The sequence below is a fragment of the Dermochelys coriacea genome, chromosome 11 (genome assembly GCF_009764565.3).
Source record: "Dermochelys coriacea isolate rDerCor1 chromosome 11, rDerCor1.pri.v4, whole genome shotgun sequence".
Taxonomy (NCBI): Eukaryota; Metazoa; Chordata; order Testudines; family Dermochelyidae; genus Dermochelys; species Dermochelys coriacea.
Genome location: NC_050078.2, coordinates 10,971,496 through 10,987,932, shown reverse-complemented (window position 1 = coordinate 10,987,932; position 16,437 = coordinate 10,971,496). Strand labels below are relative to the sequence as shown.

The 16,437-nt window shown below is 42.8% G+C and overlaps 1 protein-coding gene across 1 annotated transcript in view; it reads right to left on the bottom strand.

Moving 5' to 3' along the window:
- PDIA5 (protein disulfide isomerase family A member 5) overlaps positions 1-16,437 on the bottom strand; it is a 126,896-nt gene that overhangs the window by 100,455 nt on the left and 10,004 nt on the right. Inside the window, exons 2-3 of the mRNA XM_038422140.2 lie at positions 11,343-11,469; positions 6,243-6,330 (exon numbers count right to left, since the gene is read on the bottom strand). Of these exons, the coding sequence (XP_038278068.1) occupies positions 6,243-6,330; positions 11,343-11,469 (215 nt within the window). The remainder of the gene's footprint in view (positions 1-6,242; positions 6,331-11,342; positions 11,470-16,437) is intronic.

Sequence of the window (16,437 nt, the reverse complement as noted above, 5' to 3'; positions counted from 1 at the left end):
TGAAGGATGAATTACTCAGAGCCAAAGCAATATGCACTTGTTTGGGTTTTTAAAACCAATTTCCATAATTGGGAAAATGATACTAAACCAAAAATGTTATCACAGAGCAGCAGACAAATTCTTGGGATTCCAGAAGAAGCTAAATCAGATGGGGATACCAAATTCAAATTCCCAGTTATACAATTAGGGAAGGAGAGCCACAAGTCCAAAATACCCCAGGCTACTCTTAAGTGTCCTCCAAGGACTGTTCGGCAGAATGCCAGCATTTAGCCACTGTACTAGCGTACTAAAAGGGGACCTGCAAACATTCTTACACAATTCCCACTTCTATCTCTCCATCTATCTTAGAGTCTCATATTGCCACCCAACATGGTAGCATCAGAGCAGCTTTCATGTACAATCAACAGGGATAGCAAAGTTCATGGTGGACTTTATAGAGTTCTTGGCACATGTCCGTTTTCAAAGTCACAGCACTGGTTGGGTTAGGGAGCTTGGCTCTTTCATTTTTCCTTTTTTAAAGATTTTATTTGTTCCCTCTTTTCTTGTGGGTAGGAATTTGGGGCAGAAAGAGGCATCTGTGTTGTGAATATCATTTTAGAGTGTAAAGGTTCTCTAGAGACCCTTTGCCACGCCTTCCTGACCACATCTTCCAAATAACCTATTTCCCTTCCTTAATCCCCCGCCCCCACTCAATTCTAACTGATTTGCTCTACCACCCATTTGCCACATTCCACCCATCCCTTCCCTCTCCACACAGATGCACTGTAGTTCTGCCCCATCTATTGCAAACTAATCTGAGAATTATTGGTAACATCCAAACCCAGATCTCAGTGCTTTGCAAGCTGGGGTTGGGTTTTCCTTTGTTTAGGCCAAAGCTATCTGAGTAACAAGTGATGGAACTTCAATCCAAGCAGTATAACAACACTGGGATTCTACCATCACACTCCAACACAGAAATAAGTTTACATCATTTCACAGTTTATACTAGTCACTGCAAAGCCATGCTAACATTTGCTACAAAGGGCCCAAAGAACTATCCTATTACACTTGACACAGCTCTTTTGATTTACCCTTTATACATATCACCACTTCGTGGCCCCAATCCTGCATCCTCTCAGTACATGGAGCTCCAGGAAGCACAATGGGAGCTGTGCACATGGAAGATCTGCAGTGCCAGGGCCACTAGGTAGAGTAAGCCAATCAGATGCACAGCGGGGAACCTCATGCTGCACCACAAACAGCTCTTAAATCACCCTATTTTAACCACATATCCTATTTTACGGTCACAATAAGAATCAAAAATAATTCTCTCTTTTCAAACAAGTTAAGCTTTCTATTCCCCATTTCAGTTCCCCTGCAAACTTGCAGCCAGATCCATGCCTGCTTTTGTGAAAGCTGAACTAGACTCTTACCGAAATATCAAGCCCTTTTTGATGATTTGTATGCCCACCACATTAGCATCTGGACACATTAAATGTACAGTAAGAAGTAATACTTATTTTAACTTTGTACTTTTTCCATTCAAAAATCTCCAAACACTTGATAACTATTTAAGCCTTACGACATCCATGGGAGTTAGGTGTTAACCTATCCATTTGTCTGGTAAACCGAGACTTGGAGACTTAAGTTAATTGCCCAAAATTATAAACAGAGGCAGTGGCAGAGCTGGGAATAGAACTCAGAAGTCCTGACTCCTAGTTTCTTGCTCTAGCTATTAGACTACACTTCCTGAGTCTTAGTTTGTATTTAGAGTGCCTCACTTTGAGCGCTACAGCCCAAACCAGAGTAGTTCATAAGAAACCTTATCTTGCCAGCAGCTGTCCCCGTCCACATACTATATGACGGTTTACTGAACCCTCATATAGTTAGCTTTTAGTTCCTAATCCAGAACTGATGCACTAGATCTTGAAACATAACGGGCGCTTTCTGTTTAAAGAGACAGCAGCAAAAAGTAGATGTCACGTGTAAGACAGCATCTCACCAGACATTATTAATTCAACTTTCTGACATCTCACATGCTGCAATTCATTCCACATCAAACACCTCAGTGAGGGCTTCCTAATTAAAACACGGAAAGGCTGAAATAAAATGTAAGTATTTTTGTCACATCGTTTGCAGGTGTTTTATTCATAATTGAACTGCTTCATGTTTCATTATGTACAGAGCCACCTACAGTACCTCAGATAGGAACCAAGAGTCCTCACTTTGACATTTTGACAAATTCCACCAGCACCCCCTTAGTAGGGGTCAGCCCCTTTCTGCCAGGGCTTAAGCCAATATGAATCACTTCAAATCTAGCTCTTGAGTAAAGGCCTTATGCTGCGAAGTGCTAAGAGGCCCCAGAGCCCATCTACAATAGGGCCCTGCTCTAGCAAGGGACTGATGCACATGAATAATCCCAGAGGCCTGGGAGAGGAAGGTGCTCAGCACGTTGCAGAACTGTGTCCAAAGCATCACAGGGAAGCCAGTCACATCTATTCTGAAGGCGCTCGGTTATCCTTGTAATAGCTTTTCTCCATGCTAACTAACTGGGCAAGCGACCAACTCTTCCCCTAGAGTCTATGCACAACCAAGTCTTCCTGGCCTTCCAGAGACTGCTCTATTTCCATCAGCATCGGAGAGCGCAAACCTAACCTCTTGCTTGACCCATGGAAAACGACGAGTGGGGAAGCTGGTTTACATGTAAGTAGGCTCTTTAGACAGAAAATTTCCGGTGGCAAGGCCTGCATCTTCCTCCGTATTTCACACGGCAGAGAGAACTCAGCTAGTACACAACAACAGATCAACAACAACAAGCTTTATTGGAGACGCAATATACTCTTGCTTTCTCCCGCAAAAAGGAGCAAAACCACTGTGCCTTGAGATAGCAGTGAACAGGGCCAATAGAAGAGGTAGCGCTTTCGTCGCCACAGGGGAGCTGAGCCGAAGGCAGCAACTACAACTCTGCATGAATGCCAGCCTTGCCAACGCACATATCTGAAAGCAAAGGGAGCTCACTACAGCAGGGCATGGAGACTAAAGCCAAAATTCTCTGCTTAAGGGAGCGGAGAATACTGCTGCCAAAGAAACCATTTCTCATCAATATTTGTAAAACAAATTGAGCCTGCACTGTAAATATCCCTACATCTGTGCATTTGTTGTTTCAGTGCCGAGACCACAAATAAGCATTACAGAAAATTTGCAATGGGAGAGTATCTTGAGCAGCTCTGGTAGAGCTCAGCTGTTCGGCACTCCTGAAAACAGGCCTTTGTGATCAGCGACAGAATGTACTACAGACACCTTTCACACTTTCTGGCTGGAATGAGGGGAGCCAGCGGTAGTTTGCAGCCTCTTGCAGAAAGGAAGAGACAATGGGTTGGAAAAATCTTTCGAGAGCAAAAAAAATAATACCCCATCCTCTACAAATATATTGATTTCAGGGCTCTCCATGGCTTTAAAACAATCAGCCACCAAGCAAAACTTGACTCAAAACCAAACCAATTTGGCTCTGGAACAGAATTCTCTGGCTACCATTCTGGCTTTCCCTCTCTCTGTATCCATCACTCAGCTGGTTCATCTATCTCTGTTAAGATATCTCATTGTGAGTAAGGGGGCAGGGAAAGAGACCTCTGAAAATTCTGATTATGTATGGGGAATGCATCCAAGTTTTTAGGTCTCTTCCCAAACCGAAATCTCTGAACACTAATGTTGCTTGACCCTCTGACGGATTACAATCAGCGCCATGTTTGCAACATGGTCTCCATTGTTAGTGAACTCAATTACTGTTCTAACAGCATTATCTGGGTTTAAAGGAGCAATCTTGAAGCCAGGAGATCTATTCCCAGCTCTGCCAGTGATTTATGGTACAACTTTCAGCAAATCATTTCACTTATCTGGGGACAATACTTGCCCCCCTCACATTGGTGATGTGGATTAACTCATTATATTTGTACAGAACTGTGCTCTGACCAGATGAAAGGCACTGTAATGTACACACATTATAAAGTAAATTAAAGTATTAAGTGGAAGAGACTTTAAAGTATATTCCTTGTGAGTAACTCATAAAGAAAGCTTGTTTTAAGTGACACCCTTTTAGAAGGAAAGCAGAGGGAGGAAGATATTGGAATTAAGGTTAATAGAATCTGTTGTAATACAAAGATCAAAACGTTGAGTTCCTCCATCCCAACACAGGGAAATTAAGGGCCAGATTCTGATCCCACTGAACTCAATAGCAATACTCCCATTAACGTCAAATGGGACCAGGATTGGTCTGAATATTTCTCCCTGATGTCATGCTAAAATTTACATAGAAGCTTATGATTATTATGTGTATTACAATAGCACCTAGAGACTCCAACCAAAATGGGAGCACATTGGGCTAGGAGCTGTATCCACATACACAGTAAGCAACAGTTCCTGACCCACAGTGACAATCTAAATCAGAAAAGGAAGAGAAAGGGTGAGAAGGGAAACAAAGTCACAGAGAGGTGAAGACACTTGCCCGAAGTCTCACAGCAGGTCAGCAGCAGATCTGAGAAAAGAACCCAGGCCTGACTTCTAGTCCAGTGTCCTATTCACTAGACCGCAGTTCCTGTGAAGTTTTAGTTGTCATCAACACTTTTTGGCAGAAGAGGGGACTTCAGAGACATGCCACATTTCCCCACTACATTTTCTTCTTCACAATCCATTTGCTGAGTTAGAGCGTCAGAGGTTGGAAACTGATACAGTTCCACTGATGTCAATGGAGCTACCCCAATTTATGCCAGCTAACGATCTCAACCACCGTCTCCATCTCCAGGAAGGAGGACACAACATTCACTTGAACCAGCCCAACAGAACGAGAAAGTAGAAGAAAGGCATAACATGACCCTTGTTAGTTAAGATTTGTTTAGAGGTGGCAGAATAGCAAAATAATGATGAATTAACTTTTGTGAGAAAACAATGACCCACAATGAAAGTTATTGGTTAACCAAAGAGGAAGGGCCCGGACTCAAAAATGCAATTTTAGAAAAATTTCAGAAAAATCCCTTTGAGTGTATAGATGAGCTAAAACTGGTGCATCTACTTATATAATTGCATATCAGCCTCTAGAAAGGGAGCTAGCAATCTGTTCCCTTATAAGTACAGGAAGTGGACACTGTCAACAGCAGGCAGAAAAGCATAGCTTTCAAGATGCAGAGACAGAGAGACACACCAGGATAAGAAAACTAAAACCACCTGTACTGTGCTATTGTCAGCATCATGACCAGAACCACAGTAGAGGTTTTCAGATCTTAGAAGCAAAGCAAATTGAACACCTGTTCCTTCCCCCTCAAATAAGTGACTACTTACAAAAAAACAAGTTTCCCCAATGTTGCATTGAGAACTGCCATGAAATGACAAACGAGAGAGCAAGTTTCTAAAATAAGTCTTCTTGTGAAATGCTGTAACAGCAGGTCCCTTCCAAACCAAGCAGTTATACAAATCATGCAAGGTTTGCATGTTCTACCACAGCTATGTTACCCTCAATATACAATACAAATGTTGCATAGGTTTGGGGCTGTCCCTCTGCACAGGGGTGTGCTGCACCCACTGTGAAGTTCTGTTTCAACCATAGGCAGGTCCCCCTGTTCACTGCTGCACATTTAACATCCCCCGAGCCCGCTGCTCTCCTCCAGCAGAGAACAGCCTAAGCTTCAGGTTCCCAGCCCTGGAGCACAGTGGATGAGGGTGCGCTGTCTAAGAGTACACTCCAATCTCTCTTCCATCTCACAGAGTCTTCTGTGTTGCAATCTCTTCCATGAGGAGCCAAGGAGTAGGGTGACCAGACGTCCTGATTTTATAGGGACAGGCCTGATATTTGGGGCTTTTTCTTATGTAGGCACCTATTACTCCCAAACCCAGTCCCAATTTTTCATACTTGCTATCTGGTCACCCTACCAAGGAGGGAGGAGAGGAGAGCTTTCATGCTGCATTCCCCTCCGAAGGGGGTGGGGGAGACACAGTAAGAGACCATGCTCCAGGGTCCCCAGCTCATGACAAAAGAACATGCTGGCAGAGAGGAAGTGACAAGACCTGTGGGGAAGAAACTATCACAAGACATCCCAAAGGAAGACCAGGGAGGTGTGTAAAAGGTATGCCCACTCCAATTACAGGGTTACCCTTCATGACAAAGTGCTTTCCATTATAGGAGGTGATCGATTTACAGCCACTGAAAAGGTAAATCAGCAGTACCAAAATAAGGCTGGAGAGGAAGGGGGAAAAGAAAACAGTGCATCACATACCCACAATCTATCCAGGCTATAGTACCTCGTCCTTTCACCGCTTGGGCCACGTCGGAGAGTAACCTGAGTGGACTTTCAGCAGTGGCAGCTGAAAATAACAGTAACAACAGTGTTAATCCAATCAGTAGATACAGCAATTGCAATCTTTTGCTCAAAGCACAGAGAGAACATTTTTCCTAGAGTCTCATTTGTAAGAGGAATCAGTAAAGCTTGTGTAATTTGAAAGGAACATTTATACCTACAGCATGCATCCCTGCCTACATTTCTGGGGGTATGTCATGCATTCTACCACAGACTTCAGTATCTTGGCCCACTTTCTTTCTTCCTTCCACCTCCTTCTCCCTACAGTTGTGCACTCAGTGGTTTGCCTTGGAAAGATAATCTAGTGGTTAGAGCGTTAGCAAAAGATCTTGGAGACAGAGGTTCGATTCCTTGCTCCACTAGACACTTCCTATGTGACCTTTGGCAAGTCACTTAGCCGCTCCACTCCCCATCTGTAAAATGGGAATAATAGCACTTTGCTAACTCACAGGGATGTTGGGAGGGTTAATACATTAAAGAGATGCTCAAATACTATGGTAAAAGGGGCCTTATTATTTTAACCCTAGAAGTGGCTGCATTTGAAGTTCCAAAGATAGATATGGCACAGCATTGCAAAAAATATGTTTAGATTTTATAAAGCACTTTCATTCCAAAATACCCCCAAAGCACTATTATAAGTGCAAAATGTTATTAACTATAATCAGAAAAAAATTTGAGGGGAAGCCTAAGAAGCATTTTTATTTTCAACCCAATATCTGACTTCTTAAACTCACTACAAGAAAAACTGTTCTAGACTCCAAAAACTTCTTTGGTATTAAAAGAAATCAGCTGCTCCACTGTAAAACATAATTTTAATGGAACCATCAAAACCACATGAGCTCCCATTACTGGCTCCTCAGCTACCAACAAGCCTACCACATCCCACCAGTTTAGGGCCTGACCCCACAAGCTAATCCCCATGAACAGACTCACTCGCCTACACCAATCAACTAGCAAGACTGGAAGCTCTGCCGATAGTGGTAAGGTTCCACCTTTGACTCTTCACTAGGGCCATCTGTTACCAGCTAACTCAATTACTAAGGCCTTGAACTTTGCCTAAACTAAGAGTTGAAGGTCATTTCAAAGGGGGTTAGCTACTTTGATCTAAAAAAACAAGCCAACATGTTTCCTAGAGAAACCAAGGCCTGAGAGTTCCCAGAGGGTAGTTTTAAACAGCAGCACTTCTGCCCCAAGGGTTTTCATAAGAGGGTTCTTTCTCTCTTCTTCAGTGTACATATGGGGATGCTGGCTGGGTTAACAAGGAGGCATGGGCTGCAAAGAACATTCCTCTTCTGCTTATCAGCTGAATTTTTAAAAAGCATTCTTGTTCTATGTAGGACATTTACGAAGTACCTGTTATCTGGGAATCTAAGTAACAGGGATCACCTTCTCTGTATACCAGCTCCATGGTCCCCAGCATTGCTCCATGTCTCTGCAGCATGGGCTCAATGAAGCTATGCTGTCAGGGACTCCTCCCACTGGAATTAGTACTAAGGAAACTATCCTAGTCCCCAAACACTGACCCCCAGGCGACTGGCATTTGCTCCAAACAGTACAGAACACAATATGCCTAGGCTTGGCCAAATTAGATTTTTTTTTAATATAATTTCAAGGGATAATACCAATGTTTATTTTAAAGCATTTTTTCAACTTTTTATGGCTTTACTTGCTATCTGGTCACCCTACCAGGAGGAAGGAGAGGAGAGCTTTCATGCTGCATTCCCCTGTGAAGGGGGTGAGGGAAGCACAGCAAAAGACAGACCATGAAATTATGGGAGAGGGGTCAACATTACGTGTCAAAAGAAAATATCTTTTAATCAAATTTTAATAAGTTCTCAAGCAGCATTTTTCTTCCACTGCCTACCTGTAAATTTCAATGATTATTGATGGAAATATTTTTTTATTTGTTTATACGGTGAAATCAATCTTAACAAGACATTTACCGATAAAAACCTAATCCTTTCAAGCCTAAATATACTTAATCACCAAATCCAGTGCCCAGAAAGCATTTCAAACTGGGAAATACTGGAAGAGAACATGGAGGAGGTTCCATGCACCGACTGCAACAATGGTTGGGGAAGTCATCTGTTAGCATGGAATAAGCATATACCGCAGGTGGGTGCATCCCTCATGATCAATTAATTTTCTGCACGTACCAGGAATATTAGGTAGCACTTGCTTGAACACCACATGATATTTTAACCCTTCTCACCAGGAACGTGACCGGCAGTTGGCCAGAACCTCAACACAGATACGTGGTGCATATCTGGAATTAGAATCATGCCCAATGACTTTTTACAGGACAGCAGCTAAGCGAGAGATTTTTTAATTGCGTATAAGGATCACCACTCTAGGAAATGTTAATCCCCCAGACAACTCTCAGTGCAATGCTTTACATTGTTAAATCTAGCCAATTAAATTTAAAAAAAAGAGAGCGAGAACATGACTTTTGAAGTGTGCCCATAGGGCAACATTTATTTGACAAGTGTCTGTGCTGAAGTGCTGCGATTGTACTACTAAAAATGAAAGCTACCACCACTAACAATGTTAAGCCTTGGGTGGGGAGTGGGGGGAAGCCTTTTAAAAAGCTGAACAATACAGTTGGCTCACTTTTTAACAAATTTCTTTTCAAATGGAAAAAGGTTAGAAACCCAATTTATGATTTTCACTTTGAATCTGTTCCTAAGAAATTTTTGGCCAAATCTGAGCACTTTCCCATTATACCAAACATATAAATATTTTAACAGCATTTAAGTCACATGTTGCGCATGTGCCAATTTCAGCATAACCCCCCACCCCACCACCCCTCAGAAATAAAGTTAATTCCCCCAAGCATCTGGACTTTAGCCAACTGGAGAATTCTATCAACAATAGTTCTTTTGGGGAAGAACATCGGAACACCATATTAAGGGTCCAAATTCTGCTTTCAGTTGCAGGAGTGTAAATTTGGAGTAACTCCACTGAAGTCAATGGGGTTAGATGATTTACACCAGTGTAACAGAGAACAGAATTTGGGTCCATCTCACTAAGCACCATTCAAAAGATATTAATATTAAAAAATAACATTTCCTGGCTGCTTCCTTTTCCTTACTGTACTTGCAGGGACTGAAGGGGGAGAAGCAGCAGCATTAAAGAGACTGTTTTAATCTCACTTCACAGTTAATCAGCAGTTCTCATATGTGCTGGCTAAATGAATATCAAATCCATGACAATAAGAGCATTTTGCATTTCCCCAAGGATCTCAAAGCACTGTCTCTTTTACCTGGCACCATAAATATACCCAGTACTTTATGATACACAGAGCCAGACAGTACTGCTGTCCGAAAGAACTTGCAATCAATGTCTGATGCAGAAAGACACAGGACAAGATTTCAGTTATGGATTCAGAGGCGACATCTCTGGTGAGAAGATCAGCAGAGGTGAATTCATGGAAGACGCTGGTTTTAACTAAGAGGCATGGGAGAGACCGAGCAGGTACATACCAAGAAGTGGAAGACTGTTCCAAGGTTGGGGAGCAGCACAAAAGAAGATGCAAAGGCACAAACAGGAAAAGGAAGTAAAGCAGAAGGGTAAGGAGCAAGAGGAAATAAGATTAAAGAGGTACATAAGATTGAACAGCCTTAAAAGGGGAGGATGGAGAGTCTGAATAAGATTGGTAGAAGACAATGAAAAGATCTTATAGGGACAAGTGACATAGTATGAGATGAAGGAGATGGGGGAGCAACACAAGAGGCCCACTATTATGGTAATTAAGACAAGAGGCAACCATAGAAAATCCAAAGGTGTTAGTGGTACAAATGGCTGGATTTTGGTATACTAAACATTCATTCCTTCATTCTGCCTTACAGTGCATCACCCTGAGGTTGGTACTTACATATTATGGCGACAGGCACATTAGAAATACCTGTGTCTGATAGATAAGGCTGTGAGTCTGTCACAAGAGCCACGGATTCTGTAACTTTCTGGAACCTCTGTGACTTCTGCAGCAGCCTAGGGGCCACCTGAGCAGCTCAGGCAGCCCCCAGACCAGCCACACCAACCACTGCTGGGCCAGTCTCGGGACACCGAACCCCTCCCACACCAGCAGGAGTTTGGGAGCGGAAGTGGGCTCAGGGCTGAGGCAGGGGGTTGGGTGTGGGGTGCAGGAGAGGGTGAGGCCTCTGGGAGGCGCTTACCTTCCCCGACTCCTAGGCGTGGCCAGATGGTTCTCTGCACTGCCTCCACTTGCAGGCACCTCCTTCACTGCTCCTACTGGCTGCAGTTCCCGGCCAATGGGTGCTGCGGAGCAGGTGCTCACGGTGGGAGCAGCTTGCGGAGTCCCCCTGGCTGCGCCTCCGAGTCTGCCTAGGTAGGGGGCCGCAGGAACATGCCAGCCACTTCCAGGAGCTGTGCGGAGCTGGGTAGGGAGCCTGCCAGCCTGTCAGTCTCCCCGCCCCTTCCCCCAGCAGCAGCGGGGGTCCCAGGCCGCACGCCGCCACCCACCCCCAGAGCACCTGTGCTGCCCCTGGGCCGCCCCCTGCCCCAGAGCACCCAAGTTTCAGTCGGGTGTGTAGTACAAGTCATGGACAGGTCACAGGCCATGAATTTTTGTTTACTGCCCATGACCCTTCCATGACTTTTACTAAAAATACCCGTGACTAAAACATAGCCTTACTGATAGATATTATAGTGACCATTTTTGCCAATTGGTAAACAAAGCCATAGAGAAATGAAGTGTCTTATCCACGGTCACAGAGGGAGTAAGCAACAGAGCTGGGAACAGAACCTAGGAGTCCTGATTCCCAATTCCCAGGCCTTTGCTCTAACTACTAACTTACAACTGTGCATTACTGCTATTACATATTGAGCACCAAGAGCTTGCTCATCACTGTACAGGAAAAGACCACGACACTGGCCAACATTTTAAAAAATGGGGGCTAAACATGGGAGTCTGTATTTAGGCACCTAAATAAGTGCCATGGGGCTCACAAATTAGTTCATCAGGTACAAAGAACAGTCAAAAGCAAAAGGAGAACTCACCAGATTTGGAATAGAGCACTAATACGTTATTCCGTGTCCTGAGGAGCTTCTTGAAATCCTTGTGGTCACTAATTTTTTCTATGAGTGGAGACACCTTCACCGAAAATAGACAGGCTGGCAGGACTGCCTATGGATGTAGGAATTTAGAAATATAAGTGACAACTTCCCTGCTTTCATGAAAAAACAAATGCAAAAGGGCACTTCCAAAAACCAACCACTTTTTTGGCATTTCAAACTGTTCCAACCTCAGATAACTTAGTGCTTTAAGCAAAGTTGCACAACAATTTGATAAACAAAACAAAAAAAAACCAACCCATTCAATCAAAACTGGAACGATGCAATGTTAAGCATTTCCACATAGAAATTCCTAACTGGCAAGTATTGGATAAATATTTCCCACCACCACCAAGACAGTTATTTAGGAGGTATGAAAGCATGCCCATTAAAATCTGTTCCTCAAGTAAGCTCATTTTTATTTTATTTACCCAATGTAATAATAAATAATAGAGCACTTATAAAGCATTCTTGCAGGTAGATCCCAAAATGCTTTGCAAAGGGGACAAATATTGGGAAGTGAGGTTAAGGGACTTGCCCAAGGTGACAGAGTCAGTGATAGAGCCAAGAGTAGAATCTAAGAGTGAAATCATGCCCCTAAAATAATCAATGGCAAAAGTCTCACTGACTTCATGGGGGCCAAGATTTCACCCCACATCTCCCAACTCCCAGGCCCGTATCTTAGAGAGCCTCTTGAACTGAGACTCTGGAGATTTGCTCACACACAGCCTCTGTGACCCTGGGCCAGCCACTTCAACTCACTGCCTCTCCAGGTATGTCTACAGTGCAATTAAAAACCCATGGCTGGCCCATGACTCGGGCTCATGGGGCTTGGGCTAAGGGGCTGCTCAATAATGGCATAGCTGCTCAGGCTGAGGATGGAACCTGCGAGGTGGGAGGGTCCCAGAGCTTGGGCTGCAGCCAGACCCTGAAAGTCTACATTACAATTAAGCAGACCCTTAGCTCAAGCCCTTCAAGCCTGAGTCAGTTGGCATGAGCCAGCCGCAGGTTTTTAATTGCAGTGTAGACATATCCTCAGTTCCCCCATCAATACAATGGGGATAATATTTTTGTCACACCGTTTGTCTTATTAGCCTCTTAGCCTATGTACGTAAAGAGGCTAGCACAACAGGGCCATAGCCTCAGTTGGGGTTTCCACTACTAGTTTGCATTACTGTAGCCTCCAGTAATAAATCATCCGATCTATTGGACCATTTTGCCTCACTTTTGCACTCTAATGAATTCATACTAATCAAAAGATTACAGGAAGCCTCGCTAGAAAAATTCTCTAGTTTACTTTCACCTTACAGGAAAACCTTAATACTCAATTGCTTAGCTAAAAGCTTTTGTTTATTTCCTAAGAAAAAAATGAGAGGTTCAGCATTTTCCCAATCACAGTACTAATAGTTAAGTGTCTCGTTCCAAGAGAGCTGTAAAACCTGCGGCCAGAGAGCATATGAAAAAGGAAGAGCCAGTTCTTTTTGCATCCTGTCTGCTAAAGACCTGTGTTCAAAAACAAGGCACTAAGCCAACCAAAGTCAGAGCTCTCTGCTCCAGGCACTAAATTTGCAACAAGATGCAAAATTATTTACAAGCAAGCAGCTTGTCATCATGGCCGAAAAACAAAATCCAAAATCCATAAAAGCAATGTTATGTGGCAACAGACATTTCCAAAGAAAAGATATTTAAAATTCCTGAGTGCACAGAATATTTTCAGGAACCTTTGCAATTGACAGGTTAGATAGAAATTGCTGTAGTCCTGGGAATGAAATCCTGTAATACATTGTTTGGGACCCTAAAGTTACAGAAAGCTATACTGACACTTACTCTATAGTTGTAAAAGGGCATGTATACCTATAAAAGAACAAATTACCCCACTCCACACGTAACCTCCAAACACAGTGTAATTTTTCATCTCAATCTAGTGGTTAGATGACATATAGAAATTTAAAAGTCCACTACCACTTCCAAAATAAAACAGGCTTGCTCCTTTAGCTCAAGCAGTAGAGGCTCTTGCTTTTAGATCTAGCGGTCCACAGTTCAATCCCTGCAGTCAATGGTGTTGATACAAGTATACTGCTTGAGCTAAACAAATACATGTTTAGCTACTAGAGGGGTACAGAGCAGCCCGGTGTTAATGGGGTTACACATACTGAAATTCAGCTTCATGCAATTCCACGAAAGTCAATGAATGGGATGAATTTAACACATGGACTGAAAAGGGTCTGTTTACACAATCCATATAATTATTTTTCTTTAAAAAAAGGGGGGGGGGGGAGGGATGATTGAAGTTCTCACAACTTTATACCAGAACTAGTAAGAGGTTTTTCAAAAATCTGCTTAAGTTAGGGATTGCCAAATGTGTCTAGCATGCAAGAAAGAGGCTGAAACTATGCACTTTTTCTCTAGAAAACCAAAAATCAATAAGACTACACGATGGAATCATTGCCTGAGAAAATCTGAGTTTAAAACTCAGTCATTTCCAAAATGTCACAAACACCAGGCTGCATCTTAAACTGGTAAACTTTATTTAAAAGCACTTGTATAGATTTACTGATAGTTTGGAGGCAAACTTATGTCTTTTCCAGATGGAGAAGCCGTGCAACCAATTTCAGTGAATTTTTATGGCAGAGTTATACACCCGTTGAAAAAACTGATTCAGGAAACAATGACTTTAACGACAGCCGTGTACGTGTTGTCACCAACACAGAATTTGTTGTGCTGATGTAATTGCAGTCTCCTTAAAGGGGAAGCCCCTTGCATTGCACATATCCATTGCTACTTAGCACAATTTGCTCTGCACTATCAATATGTGTTATTCATTCGTCATTCTACCACAACAATCATTGTGATACCCAAGTGCCTGTCCATTTGAGATTATAAATCCACTGGGGCAGGTGCCAGGTACTGCAGCATGCCAAGTACACTGATCGCCCCCACCAAATAAATCACTGTCATCTTCTCAGAATTAAGATAAATGTTGCAGCCTGTTGCGGCCACAAGAAACCAAGGTTCAGGCTGAAAGTACTGAGTTATACATGAAAATAGCAATTGCACATCTAAGGCTGTGCATCAATATTGGTAGGTTACAGCTGGTGTCTACAAGCTCATCACCTTGTGGTAAGAGTTTTAGGGACATGGCATTTGCAAATTGATAAGAATTCATCAGGTTTGTGTTCTCTGAATCTCTCCAGTTTAAATTAATGAATTAAGACCATCCTCAGACATAAGAAAAATGTCTAGTGTAGACAAGGCCCTTAAGATCCTTCACCTTACCATCAACCGAGCGGCAACAATAGTAGTACTAATGCAGACACGGTGCCGCTGGCACTGGCCTGGGTTTCAACCATCAGCTCAACTAGCTCTGCTCTAGGCATGGTTCAGTCAACACAAGAGTTAAAACACTAGCAGCTGGTCTGGAGATGCACCAGCAGGCAATTAAGAAACTGTGGTGACTGTCAAGAGAGCTTTAGGGAGTTAAGTGCCCATCTCCCACTGAAACTGGTGCAAGAAGAACTGGTCACCTATCTCCCTGAAGTTCATTTGAAAATCCACAGCGAAGAAGTCGAGTGCAGAGAAGGCTGACTTGCAAATCCACTGCTACCTTATCTGGATGCGAGATGGGATTCACGGATAGACTTACATCAGACTTTTTGTCCAAGTCTTTGTAGAAGGGGTTAAAAGCCAGCCAGCACTGTATTAAATGCCTTAGTCATTGTTCAAATCCAGGGCACAGAAGGGGATGAGCTCATACTAAAAAGAAGGGGCCAGGAAAGGTGACAGACTCCCACAAGCAGGAAGTCTGACTTTATTTGTCTCAGGAAGCACTATGCATGTGCATGGACAGCTATAAATAAGAAATCAAATGAAGCCAACCTTCCATTTGATCAAAGAAACCTAAAAATTCAAAACTATTCATGAAAAGCTCAGCAAGACTGGCAGCTTCATGTGGGAATGGACTTCTTGAATCCTTGAGAGTACAGGGAATATTAAAGTGACATGCTCACTGTTTAAAAAGCGCCTTCTCTCTAAAGATATCAGGAAAAAGTGGGGTCAAGCCATCAAATTTCTAAGATCACAAGCTCTCTGGCCAGGGATTATCTTTTTGTTCTGTGCTGTACAGGGCTTAGCAAAAAAGAGTTGGGCTCTTAGGTTCTATGATAATGCAGACAACAGCTGTGGCATTGTGCACATCAGCAGCAGGAAAATTTGGTGGAGGCCTTCAAGGAAAGGCACTACGACATGAAGATGTCTCAGGATCACCTGCCTTTAGGATTCTAAGTGGGGAAGCGCCCTGAGGTGGCAGATATTATTTCCACTCTGTTTAACCCACGCCCTGTCTCCAGGATCTGGATTTTATTTCTATAAATACTGGCATTCTACCTAGATTCTTACACTGCCCTCATCATAATAGTATCTGAGCTAGATCGTGTAAAAAGTCCTGTAATTGCTTACAGTACTCTGAACAAGTTGAGAGTGTTAAGATACATGTTCGTATTTGAATACAGGAAGTTACAAGATTATGAGATTCAGCTGCAGTGTTTTACTCTCTACCTGACCACCACATCAAGATATATATTTAAGTCTTTCCACTTGGCTTACAGGGCTTTAGAAGAATCAGCTGTTAAACAGTAAGTTTGTCTCAACCTAGTGCCCCACTATAATAAGAGTTGTTGCTCAAGTGACAATTGGGTTTTCAGGAACTCCTAAAAATCCACTGTCACTGGCCCCAGGGGCAGATATGTAAGAAATTGTCTGTAAGTCACCTTTAGGACAAATGAACTTTTGAAGAACATTGTTATTCCTTAAATCATGTTATCTCCAAAGTCATCAGCAATTTAAAGAGAGGTAAGAGTGTATTCAAGCTCGTACAAGGCTACTAAGCTGGTTTTGCAACAACAAAAGATAATACTATTTAAACAATTCTCAGAATGCTTTTTTCATATTTAAACCCAGTTATCCATATTGAGTATGACTGAAAAAAATGTACCACTATGACTGAGTATGTGGTTTAACTTATACAACTAACCCCACAACAGCA